The sequence below is a fragment of the Physeter macrocephalus genome, chromosome 8 (assembly GCF_002837175.3).
Source record: "Physeter macrocephalus isolate SW-GA chromosome 8, ASM283717v5, whole genome shotgun sequence".
Classification (NCBI taxonomy): domain Eukaryota; kingdom Metazoa; phylum Chordata; class Mammalia; order Artiodactyla; family Physeteridae; genus Physeter; species Physeter macrocephalus.
Window position 1 is genome coordinate 45,860,689 of NC_041221.1, and position 25,607 is coordinate 45,886,295.

The window sequence follows — 25,607 nt, forward strand, 5'->3', positions numbered from 1 at the left end:
TAGAATACATCTGGTTAATTTAACCTCCACTTGATTAAACATCAGCAGAATAAATTGCATCTGTAGGGAGCCTGATGAAGGTTGAATCGTGACCCGCTTGTACTCTTGTGATTCAGTGAGGCAATCCATACCGGCCAAGAGAAGTGAAGGTCCAGCGACCTACCTCCAAGAATAGAAGGGTATTTTCCTTGACTGTCTACACCCATCAGATCCACTACATAGTTCTTCCACACACCACCATGTGAAGGGTCCCAACCTCCCTGATTCAGAAGCCAGATGAGGCTCAGAGGGGAACTTCAGTGCCCACGCTTCCCTTCCTCTTTGATCTCTTAAAGACTGTGGGCAGTTAGATTGGCCCAAAAGCCAGTAGTTTTGTTTGCATTTATTCTAGCACGTTGCTTATCCCCACAGCCTAGAAAAGAACATGGCACATGGCAGTGGCTCAATAAGTATTTTTTGATGGGATGTCTTTTCACCCTAAAACCATGATGTATGCAGCCTGCTTGGAGGGGGCCCAGCTCTGCCTTAAAAGCTGCTATTACGGTATGAAACGTGACTCCACGCTTGCCACCAAACCACAAAGAACCATACATTGTCCTCCTGAGGGCCATGCGGGTCTGGCAAGAAATCCTATCAAGGTTTAAATGACTGAAAATCAGCCCCACAGACTGGCTGGAAGAATCCTGCCTCAGTCTACAATTCAACTCATGCATCTTGGGTTTCTCGTTTGCCCTCTCACTGGAATTCAGGCAGGATGTGCTCCAGCTCTTGACAGCGACTGAGTCAGGGCTCCTCCATTCTTCCCTGGGTTTGCCTTGCAGGGAGTTAGAAACCCAGATTCAGTACCGATACTGGTAGCTTGTTCTGACCAATCCTGATTCTCAGAATTCTCATTGTTCCTGTTTCATGAAAAGCTGCCAATTTCATCCTCTTCTCTTTGGTTTATTGGTGTAATTTTCTATCTGGGGCCCAGGCCTAACAGTTGAAGCGCTCCCAAGGGTTCTTTTGGAGACACTTTTTGTGTTTTATCCTCTTACCTAAGTGGTCAGTTTATCTATTCTTTTTTTAATTACAAAGGGAGTAATGTTTAAAATGTACAAGTTAAAAAAAAAAATATATATATATATATATATATACGCAGAAAAAATATTAGCAAATAATTTTTTTAATGACCCTTCTCTGTTCCTCCCACTGCTACCAGAAGGACTAGATTTAAATAATGAGTGATTGCTGATTAGGCCAGAAATCACAGGTTAAGACTGAGAACAGGAGTGGAGTGATCCTTGACCATCAGGTTATTAGATCTGGTTTCCGGAGGGCGAGGGGGGCCATGGTGGAATCCTCGCTGCAGTCCAGAACCTAACCTGCTAGAAGGGAGGTGACTTAATGTGACCCAATACACTGTGAGGCATGGATTATCAGAAATCTGATAGCAGTGTCCTGTGCCCCAATTAGACAGGAAGCAAAGTACTACTGGGGAAGATGAAGCTGATAGCTGCAACCTAGTCCTTCTTCAGAATCACATGCTAATTCTATGGCCCCAGTTAAGCAGAGGTGTGAGTCATCCCCAGAATCAAAGACACAAATTATCTAGAGCAGCAGGCTTGAAACCCACCATGCCCAGATAACCGGGGACCTCTCCTTAGTCACAATCTGCAAGGTACAGGCTGCAGAAGACATGGATATTTTTCCTGTCCATTTCTTCATAGTTTCTTCTGGCTTTCTACATCATTCCTACATATTTCTTCATAATACTTGGCATCTTTTGGACTGCCACCATCTACATAAGCCTACATAATAAATCCAATGGAAAACCAGACTTGTGCCATTAATTTGCAAAACAAAAGCTAGCTTCCCATGATATGGGGATGCTCTCATCCTCAAGACAAAGGTCTCTTTTCCAGCCTGTCACCAGGGGAACTGAGAGTTTAGCTTCTCAACAACAAACAAAGCAAGGCGTCCTCTTTGGCGACTGCTATCAGTATCATCTGCATTGAGAGCGTGGAGTCTTATCCACTGTGCCACCAGGGAAGTCCTATCAGTATCATCTGGAAACGTCTGTTTTCACAATTCTTAAATCAATGTATATCCTGATCCCAACTTCCAAATCTGCGAAGTAAAAAGTAAACAAATGAATTGATACAAAAAATGGCAAATGTGTTCCGACACTAAATCCAGAGCCACTTAAATACATAAGATCATAAAGGGAACAATTACCCCAATCTATGTCCCCAAACCAGGGAATGAGTGCAGCCAGGGACGGAGTGACAAAAAGGACTGTCCCCGAGTAACAAGACCATTCCCTCTGGCACCATAGCCAGAGGGTTAGTCACCGTGTTTTTACCTCTGGCCCAGAAACAGAACACACAAAGAGAGAGCTGCAGTTTCAGGATCTACTTTCCAGCAGCAGGGGCTACCTTTGCTTAGAAGCCTTTCCTGGGGAGATGCTCACACATCAACAATATGAAGCCAAAGCTTAGACCTGGAGGAGAAGGCACTGAGACACAAAGTGTCAGGATGGAAAACCTGCTTTGGAGTGTGCCTGTGATCCTAGTCTCTGCCATGCCCCACCTCCTTGTGCTGGCGGGAACTTCAGCGCCAACAGCAGAGAGGGGAGAGATGAATATCCCAGCAGACCACTGATATGATCTGCCCACTCACAGCTGAGATGTCCCACATAAATTCTGAGAGCTCAGCCCAGCCTCAGAATTTAACCACAGAGACCAGTCTTGGCTCTACTGCTCAAGGGAATGGTCTCCAGTCTCACACCAGCCTTTAAAAGGACCCAAAAAAGTCATTTGAAATCTATTCGCCAAACAGAGGCTTCCCGAAACCACAGGCCTCTAGAGAAACTCAACATTCAGTTATAGAAATAGAGGCTAACGTGCGGTCTCCTTCTGGTACCCAAACTGGGACTGAGGCACGTGAAGATTCACAGTCATTCATAAAAATAGGTGAATTCTTCCACCTAGAAATGGACCATCTCATAGGATATAGAGAAACACTCTGCGTGCATGGGTGGGATAATACTGAAACTTTTATTAACGGCCAAGGAAGAAATCTAATGTTTAGTAGACACCTGAATATATCAGCCTGGCTCTAGGAGATTTTCGGACCTTATTTTCACTAATTCCTATTTTAGAGCTAGAGAAGCAGCCTCAGAGAAGTCACAGTTAAATACTTAGTGTCATCATTTCTGCCCTAGAAAATGCAGTGTATGTGAGCGTGGAAGAAACCCTGGGGCGAACATGAACTCAGCTGTGATCCTGGTTTTGAGCTGATGTTTAATCATTTGGAGCCACATGGCAGCACTCAAATCCCTGGTCCCCAGGTCACACATTTAGAGCTCCCAGGCAGTTCTCATCATGACGATGAAATACACCTCGGTGTCAAAAGAAGCGCTCACGCAGGCATAGTAGTTCATAAACTCCTTGGGGGTCACCTGCAGTGGAAAAGTAAGAAACGAAAACAAAACTTTGCTTCTCACCATTTCAGTGGAGGCCCATCTCCAGGACCTGTAAATGGGAGGGAAATTTCAGTCAAGGAGGCTTTTTAGGGACACAGCTGAGGAACAAATCTAGAACAAGAGAAAAAGTGAGGTTGAGGATGGAGTGAGTGAGGGGGTGGCCGAGGGGGGAGAGGAGAAGAAAGTCTTGAAAATTTCCAAACCAACCTAAATGGAAAGTGAGATACAGGTCTCGTCTTCCTTTAAGAGCAGAAGCCCATCTGTTTAGGTAAGCAAGACTGAAACTCAGAATAAGAAACAAGTTTTTTTTTAACCACAGCGAATACTGTCTTTCTGTGACACGTCAGAAACATCACCTCATGTCCTTGTGTCAAGACGAGAAATGTTTTACCTTTCAAAAAATGGAGCTCGGTCTTATGGGTAAGGAAACAGATTTCTTGTTAAACACTCCTTGGCTTCATGCTTTTTTAAGATACATATTACTCATTCTAGGCACAGAGGAAGTTAAAAAGATACCCCCTGCTCTATGCCCCCTTGGGTTCTCTCTTCTCCCATGCCTGTTTCAACTAATATTTTTACCTGTGCTAGGATTTTACTTTCCTTTCCTTTGGGAAAAAAGAAAAAACTGTTACCAATTTATTCTTTAATAGGTGGAGGTGAAACGTACACTCTAATTCAACCATATTGGCTGACACAATTGGTTGATTGAGGGAAATAATTATCCTCTGGTTTGATCTCTATAACCAGTGAATTTAGCCCCAAGTATAGACTTGCTTATATGGGAGAATGCAGACACAATAATGATGGCTGTTTTGGAAATTTATTGTTTCTCTAGCTAGCCCTCAAATTTCAGTGTCATGAGAGATTGAAAACATCACAAAAAGTGAAATCCGTAAGCAATTCAAAACCCCTTTCTAGTCCATAACAGCAAACTCCTCTCCCACCGAGTCTTTGGGAACATAGCTATCTCTTCCAAGAATCACATGAGCTGAATGACCCACTTACTTTTTTTCCTGAAATTATAAGCGAACAGAGAAAAAAGTCTCAGGATCCACAGTTCTCTCCCTGTACTGACCTCTTCCCCTGCCTGTCCCCCCAAAATAGTAAAAAGTAGTAGGAAGAAAGGCGTTGAATGGAGCTACTAACTGAGCTGCGCTTATCAGTGTCCGGAAGTAGAACTAAATCATATATGTACATAGCTTTGGTAAAAATTAGAATACCATTAATGTCTCTTTTCTTGCATTTCTTTATTCCTGTCCTCCTTTGCATTCCCTGGTTATCCAACCTTAAGCTCTATCTGGCGTTCCTTTATACTGACAGTTCCTTGTGCATTAGAAACGATTCAACGTGGAAAAGTGTGAATCGCATATCACTTTTCAGAAACATTTTCATTATGTCTATTAAATGGAATATCCCTGTGAAGTCCTTGGCACAATGGCTGGGAGACAGTAAACACTCAATAAATATTCCTTAGATTCATAATTATGCTAAATGAGGTTCCTGTGCCTAATATATGTAGTCATTACATCAAGCACTTCTGAATCTTTTAGAGGCAAGGATCTCAAATACAAATGTGAATAAGAGTCATCTGGGATACTTATTAAAACTGTAAATCCTTGAGCTTCATCCGTTGCCCCCACGCCCAGCCAAAAAAACATCAGATTCTGCAGTTCTTCAGGGCAGCCAGCAGCCTGCATTATGAATCCATTCCCCAGACGGTGAGAGTACACAGAGCTGGGGATTTATGCAGGGTCTGTGAAATTCAGGTGACATCAAATGCTGTAACTGCTAAAAACCCCAGTAACCCTTACGAGTATTTGAGAACCTAATGCGGCTTGCGAAGATAAATGCCAAAAGAAATGGGGTGGGAGCTTTAAATCAGCTGAATCACAACAACTGGCTACCTTGACTTGGGTTAGAGAAAAGGGCAGCTGAGGTTTCCCCAGCAACGAGGAGGAACCACCTGCAGAAAAGAGGTAAATACACCCTGGGATCCCATGTAGGGTTGGGCTAATTTGGGGAAATGGCAGTTGACTATTTTTCCACTGCCATCTCAGAGATCAAAGGCCAGCCATATGGGAAGAAAACATACAGTTTCTGTCCCCACGCATTTGGCTGCCCGACAGAATCTAGGCTCCTTTTTTATCCACCTCTGCCATCACTTCAGGCTAAAATGGAGGGTACTTCTCTGTCCCTGGCAGGAAAATGTCAGCAGAAAGGACAGAAAGGTCTCCTTCCTAGCCTCTTCTCCCCTCACTCACAGGACTCACCGCGAAGTTTCACGGAAAAAAAAATTGGGGGAAATTCCCTTCAGGATGAGAAGGCTTGTTTCTTTCTACCATCTCTGCTTTCCGCTCACTGCCCACTAATCCTTCCTGTGTGGCCAGGGGGTCAGGAGTAACCCTCCCCAGGGTTCTGCTGCCTCAGCCAGGCAGGGAAGTCCCTTCCCCATAACCATAACCTTCAGGACGCCTCCGGGCAGAACCGATCTTGGGTTAAAAATCCCATTTCTGGCTGTTGATAAAAGACAGAGGACATTTCCATCTGAGCCTAGACACAGTTATGGAGATACAATTCCTTATCCTACCAAGTGACACATTTGTAACTTGAAGACACCAGTTATTGGAGATGTGCGGCTGCTTTTGTCCTTAAGTTCACTGGAGTTTAGAAATGCGAGTTCATCTCAAATCCCTCCAAAGATTAAATCAAAGTGAATTCTATTATCTGGCATTCCCTTTACTGAACGCTTCCCTGAAACGGCATTTCCATGTAGCAAAGTGTGATGACAAATGGTGCTTATAAGGGTGTATGAAAAAGGCATGCAACATCCTGAAATGCTCTGTGAATCATGTTCTCCAAAATGGAATTACGGTCTCATTTTGAAGTTAAATATATGTTATAATCATCAAATTCACTGGAATTAGGCTAGCTGTGTATGGCACATACGGCAACCATGAAATAGAACATTTAACCAAAATACCACAGTCTTCAGATGACGGGTATTTAGCCGTACGTGGCTCCCCTACCAATATATGTGCACACACACACACACATTTTTACTACTTTTGTTCTCAGCTTTCTAGATAGTCACCAAGGAAACATTTTACTTCTATTTATAAAAAATATAGTATAAGTATTTTTAAGGTTTTGGGCCTGTTTCCCACTTACAGTTACAGATAGGATAGAAGAAATTTCACTAGATTAGCTCTTTCACTCACCACTCCATCTTCGTCATAAGGTGAGTCAAAGTTATCCAGAAATTTCCGGAACACTTGCTCCTCCATCCATTCTCCGTTTTGGCACTTCGGGCGGTGTTTTGCACTGTACACCTCACGAAGGTCTTCAATTGTTATCACGCCATCTCCAGTCTCGTCTAACTTTCTAAAAGCTTGCATAATTACCTCTTTTCTGGCTCTGGACATTGGAGGCTAGATACGTAGAAAAAAAACACATACACAGACATACACAAGCAGATGAGCTTTTCCTGTATCATCTGTGATGAAATATCCTATTCCTCTCAGTGATGTGCCATTGTTTGTGTGCTGTTAAATGAAGTGCATTATGACTGCTCCAAAAGATCCCTGAGCCTCGGTCTCCTGCCAGTCTCCTCCATGGTGTGCTAACAACTTCTGAAAACCAAGCCTCACAATAGCCAACCCAAACCACTCGAAAGCCAAACCCAGTAGATACGGTGATTCATGGGACCACTTACTCTTAATGTGAGAAGAAATTCATTAAAGTCTATTGTTCCATTTCCATCTTTATCAAACCTCCAGAAAAGCTCTTCTGCCTCTTTCTTTTCCATGACCACAGCATAATCATTTAACCCTTTCACAAATTCTTTGAAATCAAGGGTTCTGTTGTTATCGTCATCCATAATTCGAAACACTCTGAAGATAATAGACAGATACAAAAAAAGAAGAAAAAGCACAAAGAACAAGGTGTAAGAATAAAGATTTCAAAAGAAAACCACTCTCAAGGTTTTTCTGAAGTAAAATACAAGTCTTAGATTCTTCTCTGTACCCTCCTCCCAAATTTGGTGAGCCTCTTCCCAGTCTCTCGGAAAAGAAAACGAACCTTTAAAAATATACCGTATGATTCTAATTATATGACATTTTGAAAAAGGCAAAACTATAAACGTGGTAAAAAGACAAAGGGAAGGAGAGAAAGATTAGGTGAAGCGCAGGGGATTTTGAGGGCAGTGAAACTACTCTGTATGATACTATAATGGGAGATACAGGACATGCATTTGCTAAAGCCCATAGAACCTCACAGTACAAAGAGTGCACTTTAATGTGTACTTCAAAATTAGTTAGGAGGTCAGGGGATCCCAGGAAGGAATGCAGACCGTGACAAGAGAATCTAACTGTTGTATCAAAGTTTGAGGCAATCTCACTGAAGGGGGATGGGGAGATGAAGATGCCGACTCAAGTAACTCTGGAAACGAGTAGAGTTTGTAAGACTAAAGACAAAAAGAACTGCACATAAGCTCTGTACTCTAGTTGATACGATATTTCCTGTGGTGATATGAGTTAACAATTATCCTATTGCTATATGGGTACCCTAGCACTGAATTAAATGAATGGCTGGTGGATGGTGGAGCCAGGCTTCTCACTGTTGGAATGGAGATTTATAGATAAGCTAGGGCAGTAAGCTAGAAGGATCTGATCCATGTGGCAGAGGATTGAGTTGGAGACACCAGTATGAACTCATGTTATAAACACAGATGATTAATATATAATGTATACATGATTACATACATAGATACATATACATACACACATGGGTTAGTATAAACATATATATTTCCTTGTTCTAGCTAAGAGGACCTAGAAGTAACAGCCCAGTAAGAACCAGCACATCTAGAGCCTAGATCTTGGTTTCTAATACAATTCTCCAGTAAAAGTATCTGACTTTCTTGGAGAAATCTCTGATTCTAGAATTGGGGCAGGAAATATGCAAGATGAGACTGGAGTATCTTATACCAGAAAGTAAGGGGGAAAAAAACCCTACACTGATGAGGATACATCAAAGGGACACAGAAGCCAACTGAAGAGCTTCCAAGGCCCAAACTGGAACAATCTGAACAATAAGTAGTATTCAATTATAACCCAAAGTATAAAATAAATATCCATGAGTTAATATTGGTTCAAGTAAATGATTGAATAAATAAATGTGAGAGGAGAGAAGTTTCTCCTGCAGAAGAATTTCAAATAAATTATGCTCATTCTCTGTCCTGAAGGAGGAAAGCCTACTCCCCACACCCTAAGTAGGACGCTGCATAGAGACTTCCCTTTGAAGAGTTCAACATGGAAAGGCAGCAGGGAGAGTAACTCTACATTGGAGAAGCCAGACAGGCACTGTCTCAGCCAGGTGACCAAGGTCAACATCAGTAGTTATAAACCATGTTGATAGTATGCAGGCATCCGTGATTTGACATGATGAAAATGGCACTTGACTTCTGTGGTCGCCAAAGAAACAAAATCCCAGTCTAATAATAAGAAAAAAATGGGGGAAGGGGCAGCCAACCCTTGAGTTGAGGAGAAATATAGGGAAGGGCAAGGCCGGTAAAGGCGAGGAGGCAGAGGGCACATTCAAGCAAACGGCCAAGGATGAGACGGGGTCTGTTCACGATAAACTGGTTCCCGCTGGGAGGGATGGCAGGAGGGATTCAATTGAATGGGCCAGGGAGTGGACCATGGGTGGTGGTCATGAAGGGTTTGCACCGAGGACAAGGATGTGGCCCCAGGATGAAAGAGGTAGAGGGTGGAGTGATACAATATTAAAGGGAAGGGGACTGGTCTTCCAGCTGGCCTGTGACAGCCTGGCTACAGCCTGGGCTTCTGACAGAGCTCAGCTTGGTCTGAGATTTGGGGGACTGTGGAAAGCGACATTCCAGTGCTCAGTACCCTGCTGGAAGTGAAGCCTGCCACAGCCTCCAGATGGGAGGTTGGAGGCCCCTGGCGTGGCATCCTGCATTTCCCTAACATATAACTCTCACACCAGGAGGGTTCCCATTTCTGTGGCTCTCGGTGTCCTGAGTCTAAGTCCTCCATGAGCCCAGGGGAAGCCTTGCTCACCCATGAATCCCCCAAGATGTCACAATGCCTGGCGCATGGCAGGCACTGGATTTAGTCTGTTGGAAAGAGATAATGCCCAGGACCTGCCCTCGGGAGGCTTACAATCTCTTTCCACTCGGGTTTCTCAGTCCTGAGGTCTACTCCCACTCTCAGAGGGCCAGGAACAGAAGCTGAGCTCCTACGGAGCTGGGGGAATCCCACGGGCAGTGAGCTGTTGATTATCTGACAGGCAATCCCGAAGCCCCTGGAAGGGATGGAGACACCAAGAGGAGCTCCAAAACCTGCAACTGCCTCTAAATCAGTATTCCTTCCTCCCTCTTCTAATTCGGCCCCTAATTTCTTTAAGATTAGAGAACTTTCCATGATTATTCACACCAAACCTCTGACCCTAAGCTCAGTGAACACTTTTATAGCATATCCATTTCCTTTTCTGGGCATACAGAAGGCCTTTCTCAGCCTCTCCTGAAGCCTGCTGGGAGTTTGGGGTGAGTAGATGCAAACTATTACGTTTAGAATGGATAAACAACAAGGTCCTCGTGTATAACATAGAGAATTATTTCCAATCTCCTGGGATAATTCGGCCCCTATTGTCACAGCTTTAGGGAGTGTTTCTCTCATTGCCCTGCTAGGTGTCTCTAATACCTAGACACGCTTCTACCTTCACCTCGAGTTGTCCCAGTAGCTGCACTTAAGAACCAAAAATTGTCACAGGGGACCTCAGAGATCAGTGCTTCCAAACTCTGCATTTTACGAACAAGGAGCTGAGAACCGAGGAGGAAGTGAGCGAGTGCCCGAGGTCACACAGCCAGGATTCGCCTCATCTGGCTGCACCCTGCTTTCCTCCCCCACCTTCCCACCACTCACAGCCCAGGTCCTACCTGCCAAGTCCTTTGATGTCCGCGGAGCCCCTGGCTAGGCACTGCAGGCGGAGCCTTTCGATGGGGTCAGTGGCCGTGGTGAGCTTCTGCTTGGCCTGGATCGCCATCTCTCGGTCGTGGCGTGCCGTCCCCGCCATCTGAGAGGGAATCCATTCGAGTCAACGGGGCTCAGGCCTCCTCGCCTGCCTCTGACAGGGCAGGGTGACCACAGCCTCGCTGAGAAGGAAATTCACAGCACGCTCTCTCATCCACTTCACGAGAACCTTCTCAAACATCCCAGAATTTCCAACTTTCAGCTACACCAACTATGTCTGTCATATTTATTACTTGCTTATCTAGTCCTGAGAGCCCCTGATCTCTAGCCTGGACAATCGTTTTAAATATACAGCCATCCCCGATATGCTTTCATCTTTCAGAAGCACTCCTCCCGACATAAAAAATAAGTCTCATTTCACCGAACTCTTTTTGAGCCAATGTTATATGCTTTATTCTTTTATTTAGAATTTTCCATATTCCCTCTGACTCCAGATTTAATATTCTCCTTTTTGGTCTAAAGATTAAATTTTGTTGCTTCTGTCTTCACTGAGATTCTCAGTATTGGGCCTTGATGATTCCTATCAGTAATTAGTATGTTTTCTTGTATTAACTGGTTAGTGTCCATTAACACCTAACTAGGTTCTCAGGACAGAAAAAAGGTAGTAGACTCTCTCTCCTGAAGAATAGATATATCGTTTTTCTACAGTTTGGCTTTTGTGTTTTAAATATTCAGAAAGCAGCCCCTGCGAGGTCTCTGAGCAACGGAACGATCTGTACTGACCCTGCAGCCGGGCTGGGGCTCTGAGAACACACACAACGGTGGAAAACCACACGCTGGGAGCCTGGAGAGCCGGGATCTAGGCCTGATGGCAACGCACTCCTGGTGAGGTCGGAACAAATCTCAGGGCCTCCGATTCCTCCTCCTCTGTTAAATGAAAGGATTGGATTAAATGACCTTTAAATTCCAGCCCTGCTCCAGAAACACTAATCTTCGTATGAGCCCACTGACCCAGTAAATGGGGGATTCTAGAAATTTCTTTTTTAGGGTGAGCTGTGAATGAAAGGAGCAAGAGAGCTTGATGGATGTGCAAAAAACCAGCATTCAGGGTGCAGAAAGAACTGGTGTTAGAAGGCTTCTGCCACTGACTCCGAGGCTCCCCTCTCCCCCCAGCCCCCCACGTGCTGGCACTTCATCCATCAGCGATGGCAACCCTCACGCCCTCGAAGGCTGCTCCCTCCAATACAACCCATAAGGTCTCCCCACAACGTTCTCATTATTTAACTTCAGAGAGAGGGAATCTCAGACTGAAAGCCCGAGGCCAGAGCAGATGATTCGGGGAAGCCCAGCCACCCGGCGGTTCCCTCCTCCTTGCCCTTCACAGGGATGAAAAGGGAAGCGGCTCTTCTCAGTGGTCTCGGACGCCAGGCGAGAGGAGGCCTTTGCCTGTCTAGGCCCCAGCGCTTTGCTCCACATCGGGAAGAAATTGCTCCGCTTGAAGTTACCTGAACCCTTCGGTGCTTCCTCCAGCCCTGAAAGCAGAGGTTCCCAGAATTCCAGAGACGGGTTGCCTTTCCGGCAACATTAACTTTCTTAAAACCTGAGTTTGCCTGTTACTGCTTTGTCACCTGATCCCAAGGTGACAATTCCCAGAGCTTGTCCCCAGCTTCCAGCCCTGACTCCGCCCCACAGAATCCCTCAGCTGCACCCAGAATCCTGTGCTCAGGATTCACACTCGAGGCCACCGGTTCGCCGTCCGGCCATCTTCCACTCCCTCCCTCGTGGTCCTGGCCTGAGGCATCCCTGGTCCTGACCCTCTTCGGCAACCAGCCCCGGCCCTCCCCTCCCACTGTAAGCGCAGCAAGCAGGGACGCAGCCCTCACGTGCCCTCCTCATCCTCTAAATCCACCGGGGACCTTGTGTCTTTCCTGCCCCTCCCCCTCTCTCAGCGCCGCTTGCTCACTGGTTATCTCAGCCACTCTCCTCCGCATCCTCGTTTCCGCTGCCCCTCCCCTGCCTTTCCCACCCTCCTCTGCCTGCCCTGATTTCCCACACCAGCCACAGCGGCAGAAAGGGAGTGGAGAGAGTAGAAGAAAGTGAGGCCTGGCTCCCGGATCCGAGAGACAGGGCCCGGGAAAGAAGCCCTGTGGAGCCCTCTTTGAAAGCCTTCAGGATAATGTTAACAACTTCAATCGCTAACATTTGTCTGCTCCCACTGTGTGCTAAGCACACATCCAATCCTCACAAAAACCCTCTGAGCTGAATTGAAAACAGGGACTCTAACAAAGTCACATACACCCCTGTTCACAGCAGCACTATTCACAAGAGCCAAAGGGTGGGAACAACACAAATGTCCACCCGTGGACAAATGGATGAACAGAATGCAGTGTGTCCCTACAGAGAAATATTACTCAGCCACGAAAAGGAAGGAAGTACTGATAGTGGATGAACCTCAAAAACGTGATGCTCAGTGAAAGAAGCCAGACGTAAAATGTCACGTATTGTATGATTCCACTAAGTCCCCTACGTCCGAACAAGTTCTGTTCCAAGAGCGCTTCGTAAGTCCAATTTGCTCATAAGTCCAACAAAGTTAGCCTAGGAACCCAACTAACAGTACTATAGTTAGTACTGCACTGTATACTAGTTAGTACTATTGGCTATATAGTACTGCCCTGTAATAGGTTTACAATACTCTTCACACAAATAATCCATACATAAAAAACAAACACTAAAAATAAAGAAAACTTTTTTAATCTTACAGTACAGTACCTTGAAAAGGACAGTAGTACATACAACGGCCGGCATACAGGGGCTGACACGCACGTTCACATCTTTGAAAGTTCGCAACTTGAAGGTTCGTATGAAGGGGACTTACTGTATATGAACTATCCAGAAGAGGCAAATTCAGAGACAGAACACAGATGGGTTGTTGCCAAGGCCTAGGAGGAGGGGGCAATGGGGAGTGACTGTTTAATGGGGACAGGCTTTCCTTTCGGAGTGATGACACGATATAGCTGGTGGTTGCACAACAGAATGATTGAACAGAACACTTTTTAATGGCTGATTTTATCATATGTGAATTTCATCTCAATTTTTAAAAACCCTATGAGCTAATTACTCCTATGATTCATATTTCACAGGTAAAGAAACTGACAAGCACAAAAATCAGGGGACTTGCCCAGGTCCCACGGTCAGTGTGGCTCACAGAAATTCACACACCATTAGGACTGTAGGACCCTGAAAGGTCATCGAGTGCCACCCCTGCCTCTGGTGACTTGAAAACTAGGGCTTGTGTTGGTCAAGGAACTTGCCCCAAAATCCTGGCCAGCAATGAAACTCAGGGCTTCAGACCAAGCAGGGCTCTTTGTACTCCACCACCTTTGTGAAATACTACAAAAGCATCTCAAAGCACAATGTGATGGCACCCAAGCAGAGGAGAGCAGGGTGGAGTCCTGGAAAACACCCCACCTGACCCATCTCTGCAGCTGACCCTACCCAGTCACCATGCAGCAGTTACCCCTGGAGTCTAATCTGATGTATCCAGAAAAAAATTACATTCTCTCCTGCCACCCAGCCTATCATGGTACTTGAAATGCCCATGTTAACTACCCTTTTTAATCATTTAATGACCCAGTTCATCAACAAATAGCTAATATTTATCATGTGATATTTTCAAGGCACCAGTTGGAGCAGATTACTCCAAGAAGCAAGCCCTTGAATGAATAGCTTAGAATCGTAAACTTGAGTACTTAAGTCCCCTAGTTAAGCAAGGCAGGAAACATAAAATCTGCTGAGAACTGGGGGGCTTTGGAAGAAGGAAGGATGGGGTAGGGTTTTGGTGAAGAAAGGCCACAGTCAGAGCTTCTGAAGTTTGCATGAGGGCACCAGGGCAAGAGCCTGTTCCCAAACATATGTCACCGGCATCACAGCACTGAACAAGAGTCCCTGATTCCAGAAGACCCTCTCTGAGCACGGAGGAGCCCGCGTGGTGACATCAGAGCCCATCCAGGCGGGCCTGCGCAAGGCAGGAAAAAGGCTGCCCTCCGATGCACGTGGCCACAGCGCCACCTCGTGTTGGCACCGCGTCTGCGCAGTTCCTGGGTCAGGCGCCAGTTCGGTCCATTCCTTAAACAGACGTCTAATAAGTGCGGGGCGCTGTGCTAGGAGTGGGGGGAAGAGAGAGAAAGACAGCGCTTACAGCAATCCCACAGCTGAGCCGTGGCAGCTCACGAGAGGCAGCTAAGCAGCTTCCTCAAGATTTGTCGGGGGAGGAGCTTATGTCTAACCTTTAATTCTAAAGGAGGGTGGAGGTCATCAAGGTGAGGGTCGCGGGGATAGGAGAAGGGAGAGCACTATTTCCCAAGTGCTAAGGCCAAAGTGAGAGAGAAAGGAGTATAACGAGAGAAACGCAAGTATTGTAGTCTGGCTGAAGAATAGGGGCGGGGGTGAGATAGAGCCGTGGAGGCTGGGAGGGAATTTGGAAAGTGGAAATTTGGAGAAACGTGAAACTGGGCAGGTCAGCAGGCATCAGATCCCCAAGATCCTGAGTCTGGATTCTGTACTGAAAGCAGCACGAGACCACAAAAGGTTTCAAGTGAGAGGGCGACAGTTTGGACTGTAAAAGACCCCTCTGGATAAAGTGTGGAAAATGAACAGGAGGGTGGGACAGGCTGACCAGTAGGAGGTGAAACCATGGCTCGTGACAACCAGGTGAGAGGTCATGCTGCCTCGAAGAAGGTATTGGCGGTGGGGACAGAGAAGATAGAGATCCGAGATGGAGAGTAACTACCCGGGCAGCGAAGGGAGAGAGGTCCCAGAGGTCCACCCAGAGCTCTTGCTTACCGCTCCCCACACCCACCCACCGTGGGGCAGAGACCTGGAGATTTGGGGGCACAGGCTGAGAGGAGCCGCCAGCAGCAAAGTCAAAGGAGACTTTGCGGCAATGGTCACCAGGCCTCCTTGCGCTGGACCGTGTTAAGGCTCCGTCATCCCACTGTCCTGGCGCGCAGCTGCCTGCCGCTGCCAAAGCTGTCTGCCTGGTTTTCGAGAATCGTGTGGAATGGGTTATGGAAAGCTGAACATGCATGGAGGTCTGTCTGTTCATGATTCTCGGCGAGGTTCATGGAACTTCTCTTGCTGAATTCAGAGAAAAATTTAAGCGGACTCTTTGGGGAAGAGAGAAACTCTTCAAGCCCCAGGCAGCACTTTTTGGGGTTGTCTTTGGTGACCTCTAGTGGTAATACGCTGAATTACATCCTCCCTCCCTCTCTCCTTCCCTCCTCTCTCTCTCCCCCTCCCTCCCTCTTTCCCTCCCATCCCCTCTCCCCCTCTCACGGTGGGTCGAGTGTACAACCAACAACCAGCAACACAGAGGTGGATCTTAGTTACGACAGAACATGTTTGAAGGCAGTGATTGAGAAAATTAAACCATCTCTACGGACTCCAATCCGTTCAATAAACTGGTTATTACTAAGTGGTAGATGGCAAAAAACAAACAAAGTGGCTCCTCAGGACATTTCCCCTTAGAAAGTGCCTCTGATGGCAAAAAACAAACAAAAAAACAATCAAAGTGGCTCCTCAGGACGTTTCCCCTTAGAAAGTGCCTCTGATGGCAAAAAACAAACAAAAAAACAATCAAAGTGGCTCCTCAGGACGTTTCCCCCTAAAAAGTGCCTCTGATGGCAAAAAACAAACAATCAAAGTGGCTCCTCAGGACGTTTCCCCCTAAAAAGTGCCTCTGATGGCAAAAAACCAACAATCAAAGTGGCTCCTCAGGACGTTTCCCCTTAGAAAGTGCATCTCTGGAATAAATATTAGATGCCAGTGCTCAGAGTAGCCTGAGACTGAAATGAAAGATTTAGACGGTTTGAAGAGAGACGTGGTTTCTGCACTAGAGACCGGGAAACCCCAGGAAAAGTATAATGACAGGTGTGTGTCCACGTTGTTGACATTGTGATAGTTCCCTCATTGAACCCAGCTGAACTGTATTCAACTCAAGAGACCCTTAGCACCTCTGGCTATGCGAGGGACTGTGCTAATTCTTCAGGGGATATTATAGAGCTGTGGTTCCAAATAGGTATGATCTCGACTGCTAGGGGACATTTGACAATGTTGGAGACATTTTTGGTTGTCACAACAGGGGTGAGGGATGCTACTGGCATCTAGTGAGTAGAGGCCAGAGATGCTGCTAAACATGTGAGACGAGCCCTTGACAATGAAGAATTCTCCAGCCCAAAATGTCAGTCATGCTCAGGTGAAGCCCTGCTGTAGAGAAAGACCTGGGACCAGCAGGGGTGCTGAGACCACCATTGAAAAATAAAGATGCCCACCCTCCACCCCAAACACAGCAAATTAGCATCTCTAGGTGTGAGTGCTGGGGACCTGCATTTTCACGTTTCCAGATGGTCTTAACTAACGCACACCGAAGCCTGAAAATCTCCGCTGTAAGAGACACCAAGTCACCCTCGAGTGGAAGTGGCAAAACCTTGAGGGGAAAGGCTAGAGGGAAGGTTATAACATAGCACAGGGTAAGAAGCAGGCATGAAGAGAGGACAGGTAATGACCATTATAACCAGGCCAGGGACCAAGCCCTTGCTCGATGCTTTGCACACATCAGCATGCCAACTCACGTGGAGGGTCTTATTGAATAGAAGTCCCTTGCCTGAAAATGTACCATGAGACAGTGGCAGAGTCAAGACTGATCTCCACTTCTGTCAAAGCCACCGTGTTCAACAGCTACGGCAAGGGGCTGAGAAATTGCTTTGGGAATGCAGAGAAGGACTACGAAATGAGATGAAGAAGAGACAAGGCTTCAAGGAAGAGATTCCTTGGAGAGCTGAAAGGATCTCATGGCAGAGGAGGGCAGGGGACAGCAGTGCAGAGCAAAGCAGGGCACTCATGGGTCCTAAACAGGACCCCTCTGTCTCACCTCGGGGTCCTTGCTTGTAAGGCTCAGTGTAAATTCCTTCTGGTAGAGATGAACAATTTCACTTAGCCCTTTCCTTTTAGAGCTGTAGTGTTTACTTGATTGTTTGCTTGTTTTAAGAAAGTGATGTGTGAGGTGGTTTTTTTTCCCCACAAATTATTTTTAAAATTATTTCTGCAATGTATGAATATATGAAACATCTGCTTTTTGTTTGGACTGCCAACCTCTGCATAAGATTTAAAATATGACAGTATTTAATCTCTCCTTTAATGACGTAAGTACACTGTGGAGATAAGATGTCATTGAAGTCTGGCATCTTACCAAACTTTCTCTGCACAGAAATACATTTTCTCAAGATGTTTAAAACTCATGTTTCGGCTGTTGCCTATATGCAGGTTTCCCTAGAGCCCATGTCTGATAAATCATAGTCTTTTATTCTTTCTTCCAACCTTTGGAATGTGAATTAATTCCCTATTTAATGTTTATGATATGGCACAATTTGAGAATAATATTTCATAAATATTATTGTTATAAAGTGTTTAATTCACACATCTTCTTGAAATTTCATTTTATAATCATCCAACCAGGATTGAGATTAGGGCTAGGTAAGGTACATGGCTGGGGCACAATGTTTAAGGTGACCCTCAAATCTCAGGATTGTACAGACATCAACCTTGTACTTGCTCAAGGCTGAGAGTGAGTGTCTCCTTAAATATTTTGCCCCAGGGACCTACCTTGCCTCACCCTAGTTCTGGTCTTGAATTCAACATATATTTAATATTTATTGAACAGCTATTGTGTGCCACACAACAGGAATGAATGAGACAACCAAGGTCCCTTCCAGGAGTTCACATGCCTGGCTTTGTTGAATTTGAATTACAGTTGATTTTCCAAAATTGCCAACTGGCTGATTCCAATCTTTTTTCTCTGCTATATTCCTCTTTCAGTTGGGTGGCCATGTCTCTCTGGCCAAAGAGACTGAACTGAAAGTGCTGAGGGCCCTGGGAGAGCTCTCCCGTCTCCTTTGCCTCTTTCTGCCTTAAGCAAGAGGGCGACGCCAGGAGCTGTGACAGGCTTTCTGCAATTGTGAAGAAAGGGCCAAGGGAATCACAGAGATATCAACTTACAGCCCTAACATCACTGAACTACTGAACAGATATAACCAACTACCTGACTCCACACTCCTGTCATGTGAGAAACATAAGCCCTTATTTGCTTAATACGTTGTTGGTCAGGTCCTCTGTTACTTGCAGCCGAAAGTATTCCTAACTGGTATAACTGGCAAAAGCTTATTCCTGCAGTGTTTGGGTTGACCCTAGATCTCTACCTTTACCTGGGTAAAATAACTAAATATCCAGTGTGAGGAGAGCCTCAGCTTCCCCTGAGAACTGGGAGAAAAGGTAAAGTAAAATTCTCTCAGGAGAACTTCATCAACATTTAGCAGCCTCTGCTGCATTTTGGGCTATGAAAGAGAGTGGGAAAAACTGCTTAGCATGATATTCAAGGACCCATGTAACTAACACAATGTGATACAAGCCCAGGTTAGACAAACACAGAGGCGCCAGGGTTAAGGGGTCCTTGTCATAATGAGCCTCCCCTGGGAATACCTGGAGGTGGAAGCTGTCTTAACAGCACTCTCCTTGCTGTCTCTTCCCCTCTGCTCTGCCTTGAGTCTCTGGGGTTTTTACCAGGAAATTACTTGCAATCTATTCTGAGTCAGGCAGCCTGCCAGATCTTAAAGAAGCAGAGTAAGAAAATATCTAAACTGCACAAAGGTAAGCAAAGCTTTGGCTGGATTTGTGTACAAAATGCAAATAAATAAATAAATAAACAAGTAAACTTTTCTTCCAAACTCCCTAGTTTCTATGATTACACTCTTAGAACCAACCACGTAACTTCCAAATATCCCATTTTTCAGGCGCCACGAGGTCTTGACCTCAGTGATTTCGAACCCACTACAAAGACAAACCCCAAGTGTACAGATTCTTCGTCCACTTTTCGATGGGAGTAAAGCCTCAGCTCTGACTACCATTTGCCATTGTGCAACATTAGTCATCAAAATCACCTACTTGACAATTATTTTACAGTCACTTAAAACGTTCCTTTTGGAATCATTCGTCTATTTAATGTTTATTTTATAGCCACTTAGAAACCCAGCTAATTGTTTGCAACCTGCATGGTCTTAATTGATACTTCCAGAAAACCAAGAAGTGTTAATGGATAAAAATTCAATGTCAGAATGCCAACATCAGTGTAGGGACTGTGTCCAGCTACTCGTAACAGAAACAGGATAATCTTCTCTAAAAATGGTAGAGGTATACTTTCCTCTCATATAAAAGAAGTCTGGAGACAGTTCAGGTAGTCAGAAACATCTCAAGAACCTACTATTTTTTTTACCTTACCATGTTTTTTTTTTTTCCCCTCAAAGTTGCCTAAAGTTACAAAATAACTACAGCAGCTCTAGCCATTACATCTACACTCCAGGCAGCAGAAAAGAGAATGGCGTGAGGGCAAGAAGAATGCACTTCCCAGCTAAGTCAGCCTTTTGTAAAACGGTTCCCAGAAGACTCCACCCAACTCCTTTCACTTAAATCTCACTGGCCACTCCCGCAAAGGAGGCTGGTTCTATGGTCTCAATGTTTGCGTCCCCCAAAATTTGTACGGTGAAATCCTAAGTCCCAAAGATGGTAGTTTTAGGAGTCGGGGCCTTTCGGAGGTGCTTAGGTTACGAGGGCGGAGACCTCATACATGGGATTAATGCCTTACAAAAGAAGCTCCAGAGAGACCCCTCACCCTTTCCACCACGCGAGGACACAGCAAGAAGCCATCATTGTACCAGGAAGAGGGCCCTGACCTGACCATGCTGGGGGCCTGATCTTGGACTTTCCAGCCTCCAAGACTGTGAGAAATAACTATCTGTGGGTCGTAAGCTACCCAGTCTGCAGTATTTTGTTACAGCAGCCCAAATGATCTAAGACAGCTGGGAAACCTAATTTTAGGCTGGAGACTTTGCCATCCTCCAGGTTTTGTTTACAAAGAAGAGGAACAGCCTGGCAGGAAAAAATAGAGTCCTTCCAGAAAGTAACTGTGTAAGCACTTCTAGATCAGCTTATTCCACAACATCATCTGGAGCCTGAGGCTTTTGGAGGCATTTGGAGCCGCCAGACCACCCTGCGGGAGAAGACTAAACCAAGTCCTAGGAGCAGACGTTAGCACGTTGGTGATTTCTCACTCCTCAACCTCTGTTCTTCCAAAACGAGTAAGATCACCTTAACACAGCCAGTTATCAAGGACACCCTGAGTTTAGGCAAACATAATCTAAAATGAACCAGACCTGGGGACATCAAACCACAGCCCACAGGCTGAATTTGCCCCTTCGCTTAGTTTTGGAAATAAAGTTTTAGTAGAAAACAGCCACACATGTTTGCTTACGTGTTACCCGTGGCTGTTTTCACCCCGCAACTGCCAAGCTGAATAGTTGCAACAGAGACCTTCTGGTCCACAAAGCCTGAACTATTTAGTATCTGGTCCTGTACAGAAACAGCGTGCAGCCCCCTGTGACCACACAAAGGTAACATCAACTGCAAGAGGGGACGTTTATTGGGCACGGGCTCTGTCAGGCTCTCTGCTAAAGCTGTAGCCTGTGTTTTACGAATTATTCACTATCAGTTTGTTTAGAACAGAAAATGTGTCTGGTGCAAGGTAACTTTTGATAATAATTCTGATAGTTTACAAAGTGCTTTTACATTCATTAGACGGAACTATTCCTATTTTACAAAATAAGGAAACCGAGGTACAAAGAGATTGAGGGGTTGTCCCAGTTCAGACGTAAGGAGCAGAACCAAAGTTCTGAGTGGCGTTTTCTGCGCCTGCCAATTCTCCAAGGGGGTTTTGTAAATCACCCACAACATTTCAAAAAATATTCATTTTTTTAAACAAGGAAACATGTAGTCACCACAAGTCATTCATATATAAAAACTGAGACAAGCTTATTAGCAATATTGCAGCCAAAGCACACTTAGTAAGAACAACTGACATTGTAAGTTACTGGAGAGCATTTGCCTATGGCTTTCCTCCGTGTGAAGAGCTCTTTTTGAGGTCAAGGTCAATGATAGAGGTGATACACAAAAAGCAGAGTTTCCAAAGAAAGTAAGAGCATCTTTAATCCACCTCTCAACCAAGGACAGCCCTGCTCACTCAAATGATGTTCTACATTGAAGTATTTGGAAAACCTTGATTCTATTTGACTTCAGGTTTTGAAAAGATGTAGGGACACTGGAGGGAAAACAAGATCCTGGATGGCAATGGAATTATGGCTAGAGATGTGTAAGAAAATCTGCTCCAAAGAATATCATGAACAGTGAAAATGTTCATGGACATTAGGGTGTCAGGAGAAGGCAGCTATGGTCCTTTCTCTAACACAGTAATCATCCTGTAACACTATCTTCTCCCAAATGCCAGCTTGTTTGTTTCTAAAATATAGAAAACTGCTTCTATGAGCCTTGATTTTTTTTTAATATACAATACTGCCTGAATAAAAAACCAGAATAAAAAACAAAATTTTACAAGGAAAATTCAGTAGGGTAAAGTCTATTGAATTTATCAGTTAAAGAGATGAAAGCAATAGTTGAAACCAGGAACTAAACACCCCCCTCCTTGCACCTGTGCACCCATCACCACCACAAGTTACCAGGTGAGGCGTGGCCCTCAAGACCAAGAGCTCCTGCCATGCAGAGACACACAGTCTTTCCTCAATCCCTTATTCCTCTATAAATCTCCTAATTCTCCTCGGTCTCTGAATTATCTTCACTGCTGAGCTCAATATTCTGTTTGCCCAACCCCTCCCCGACCCGTTCTCCAGCCACATCTGTGCTGCAGGAGGTTGACCTCTATGAACTGCATGAACCAGATTTCTTTGCTTTCAGGCTTCCAGCTGGAATCCGCCCACGGGAGGCACCAGCAGGAGATCAGAGGGCAAGAGGAGAAAGGGTGGTTTCCTCTCTGCCAAGCCACAGTTGTCAGTGGCTGCAATCTTCCACCAAAGGCAGCTCTTGTTGAGATCAGATAACTGCTCCTCCTCCTGACCCTCCAGGTCCAAGGACAATTCGCCCTCCTCACTGTGGCAGCCCTGGGGCATTTCCTCATCCCTTATCTAAGTCCCTGAGCCCCATCCACATCTTTGTAAATGGTCCTTCATTAAACTTTTTTGACTGGGCCGTCCATTTCCTGCCGAGAGGCTGACTGGTACCTGAATTTGTATAAGGACCTCTAATCCAGCAGTCTTCTCTTAGGAAGACACTTCTCACCCCAAATGCTAAGTACTAAGGATGCATCCCTCACCTCTACGTCATGACCATCCTCACATCCATCTTTGAAGCACAGCCCAGCTTGACATCCTCCCTTTGTCCCTCTTTGGCTCTGTCACTTCCTAAATCACTGAAACTCTGGGTCCTGCCTCACAGACTCCCTCTCTAACCCAAGTAGCCCCATCAATCTGGGAAACCTCAGAGCTTATCTAGACAGCCCACCCAACATGCAGCCATGAGGTTCCTGGAGGTCCTTGATTTCTACCCACTTCATCAGCTCACTCTTTTCACATGGCTTTCCAAGATCCTCTCCTACATTCTGTCACCAGTCAATGCTAGTCTCTTCTCGAAGTTCAAAATTCAACATCTACTTTCTTTCCACCTTTCAGTTTCATTCTTCCAGCCATAGATGCTTGTGACCTTACAAGACCTCTAGACTCCTGACCCTACATTTTCTCCGCAGCCATTTACTACCATATTTTCCTTTCTGGACCCATTTTCTTCCCTCTCCATTGTAAACACCTTAATACAGCATTCTGACCATTTCTAACCAGTGCCTTCTTTCTCAGCCCTCCCTTGTCAATCTCCCACACTGCCTTAGGAATGCCTAACTTGGCTCAATTTGTCTACATGTCCTCTCCTTAAAGGCGGGCTGTAAAGTGCATCTGAACAAACCCACATGCCAGGGTGAACAAGTGCCTTCAGAAACATGCAGCTCTACTCTTACATGACATTGGTTAGATTCTTCTTCCAATCTTTCCAGAGGCTAATTCAAACCTTTGCTACTCTCCTCCACACCTTATCTTGAAATTCTTAGTAAAAATGGAGCCACCAGACATGAATCACTCATACCACTCTCCTCCAAGTCTATAAAGGTATTTGTCTCTGAGACTCTCTCGACTTTGTCCTCCCTCCCCCTGAGGGAGTGCTGAATTTCCTCCCATTGAAGGATAATCACCCCACCTACAGCATAGATCCCAACCTCTCCTGGACCCTCAGCCACCAGGTATGCCCTTTCCTCCTCTCCACCAACTCCCCCCTTTATTTATTTTTGTACTTGCAGTGGATTTTATTTTATAATTATTGTTTTAAAACCTTTAATATTTTATTTTTACACAACTGTAAAGATTACACTCCATTTACAAAATACTGACTATATGCCCTGCGTTGTACAATACATCCTTGTATCCTATCTTACACCTAATAGTTTGTACCTCTCACTCCCCCATCCCTATATTTCTCCTCCCGCCTCTATATCTATAACCAGCTCCTCCCTTTAGTTCATGAATCTGCAGTGGTCCCTCAACCCTAGACTCCTTCTAGCTATCACCCTTCAAAGCCAAACTACTTGAAAGAGTCTCAGTTTTTTACTTTCTCATGTCCCATTCATACTTCAGTCCACTGCAGTCTGGTCTCCACTCTGTCACCCCAAAGAACATACTCTCAGGACATCATTGCCAGCCTGATTGCCAACTTCAACAGTCACTCTTAACCCCTATTTCACTTTGCCCAGCAGTTGACTCTTATGATAATTCATTCCTCCTTCTTGAAACTCTTTTCCCTCAATGTCTATGAATCTAAATTCCTATCTCCCTTCCTCTCAGATCTGACCTATTTGGTCTCTCCCTTGTCTTCTGCCTGCCTTTTTAAATGTTACTGTTTCCTAGGATTCAGTTATTTATCCTCTTCTCACTCTCATAAATCCCGTAGCAATCTCAGCCTTATTCACCATTTATCACAACTCATCCCAAATGTTCATTGCAACTCATCCAGTCTCCTGAGCTTCAGAGCCATATTTCAAATTTCCATACAAAATGTACACTTTAATGACCTACAGACACTTCAAGTTTAATGTTCCAGAACCAAATTCATTATCTTTTCCTCCTTATTCCTTGCCTCAGGAAATGGCAGCACCATTTTCCCAAGTCATTAACTGAACATTATCCTAGACTCCTTTTCACCCTCTACCTTGAATTACCAGCCAATTCCTGTAAATTTTTACCATCTTGACGCCTCCTGAATCTGTTCCTTCCCCTGCCTCCTTTGCCATGGATACCACCTTAATCCAGGACGTGGTCCTCTCCCATTTCCATTACTGAAATTACCCCTTAGCTGGTTCCCTGCCTCCAGTCTTGCCCTTCCAATCTATCCTCCAGGTGACTAGCAGAGTGATCTTTATAAGATGGAAATCCAAACCTCATACTCTAAGACCCCTTGGTGGCTCCTGGTTGTATACAGGTAAAGAGCAAACGTCTTAGCATTTGATGTATACATTGGCCCTGCCTATCTCTCCAGCCTTGTTTCTACTAATCTCCACCCCTTCAAAATCTATTCCGCATCTAGACGCGCTCACATTCCCCAAACGCACCATGTTCTTCTGTGTCTCTGTGCCTTTGTACAGGGAGCCTCATTTTCAGGAACACCCTCCCTCCCTTGTTGGTTTAGGGAAGTCCTACTCTTCCCTGTAGAATCACTATGGTGAAGCCTCATAGAACCTCTCTCTCCAGAGTAAAACAGCTTGAATCTTCCTTTGTATAATCTGTGCAGAGCTCACATACATCCACATTGCACTATGACATAACTCTTTGCTTTCAGGACTGCCTCTCCTACTAGATTAAAAGGTCCTTAAAGACAAAGGCTGTATGCTTTGTGTGTCCTTCAGCACTTAACAGAATACTAGCAGACTGCTACTTACTGGAATTAATAATTGCTATTGTTATTAGATAATTACTATTTGAATATAAATACAAATGAACGTTCACAATTTAAACCTCACTATTTAAAATGCACAGTTACAGGGCTTCCCTGGTGGCGCAGTGGTTGGGAGTCCGCCTGCCGATGCAGGGGATGCGGGTTCGTGCCCCGGTCCGGGAAGATCCCACATGCCGCGGAGCGGCTTGGCCCGTGAGCCATGGCCG

General features: G+C 45.2%; 1 protein-coding gene across 1 annotated transcript in view; it reads right to left on the reverse strand.

Annotated features, from left to right (window-relative positions):
• Positions 1-3,112: 3,112 nt before the first annotated feature.
• The window catches only part of CAPSL (calcyphosine like), a 23,518-nt gene continuing 1,023 nt past the window's right edge, over positions 3,113-25,607 (reverse strand). Inside the window, exons 2-5 of the mRNA XM_007111468.2 lie at positions 10,425-10,561; positions 7,179-7,356; positions 6,685-6,894; positions 3,113-3,442 (exon numbers count right to left, since the gene is read on the reverse strand). Coding sequence (XP_007111530.2) covers positions 3,341-3,442; positions 6,685-6,894; positions 7,179-7,356; positions 10,425-10,561 — 627 coding nt within the window. The 3' untranslated portion in view covers positions 3,113-3,340. The remainder of the gene's footprint in view (positions 3,443-6,684; positions 6,895-7,178; positions 7,357-10,424; positions 10,562-25,607) is intronic.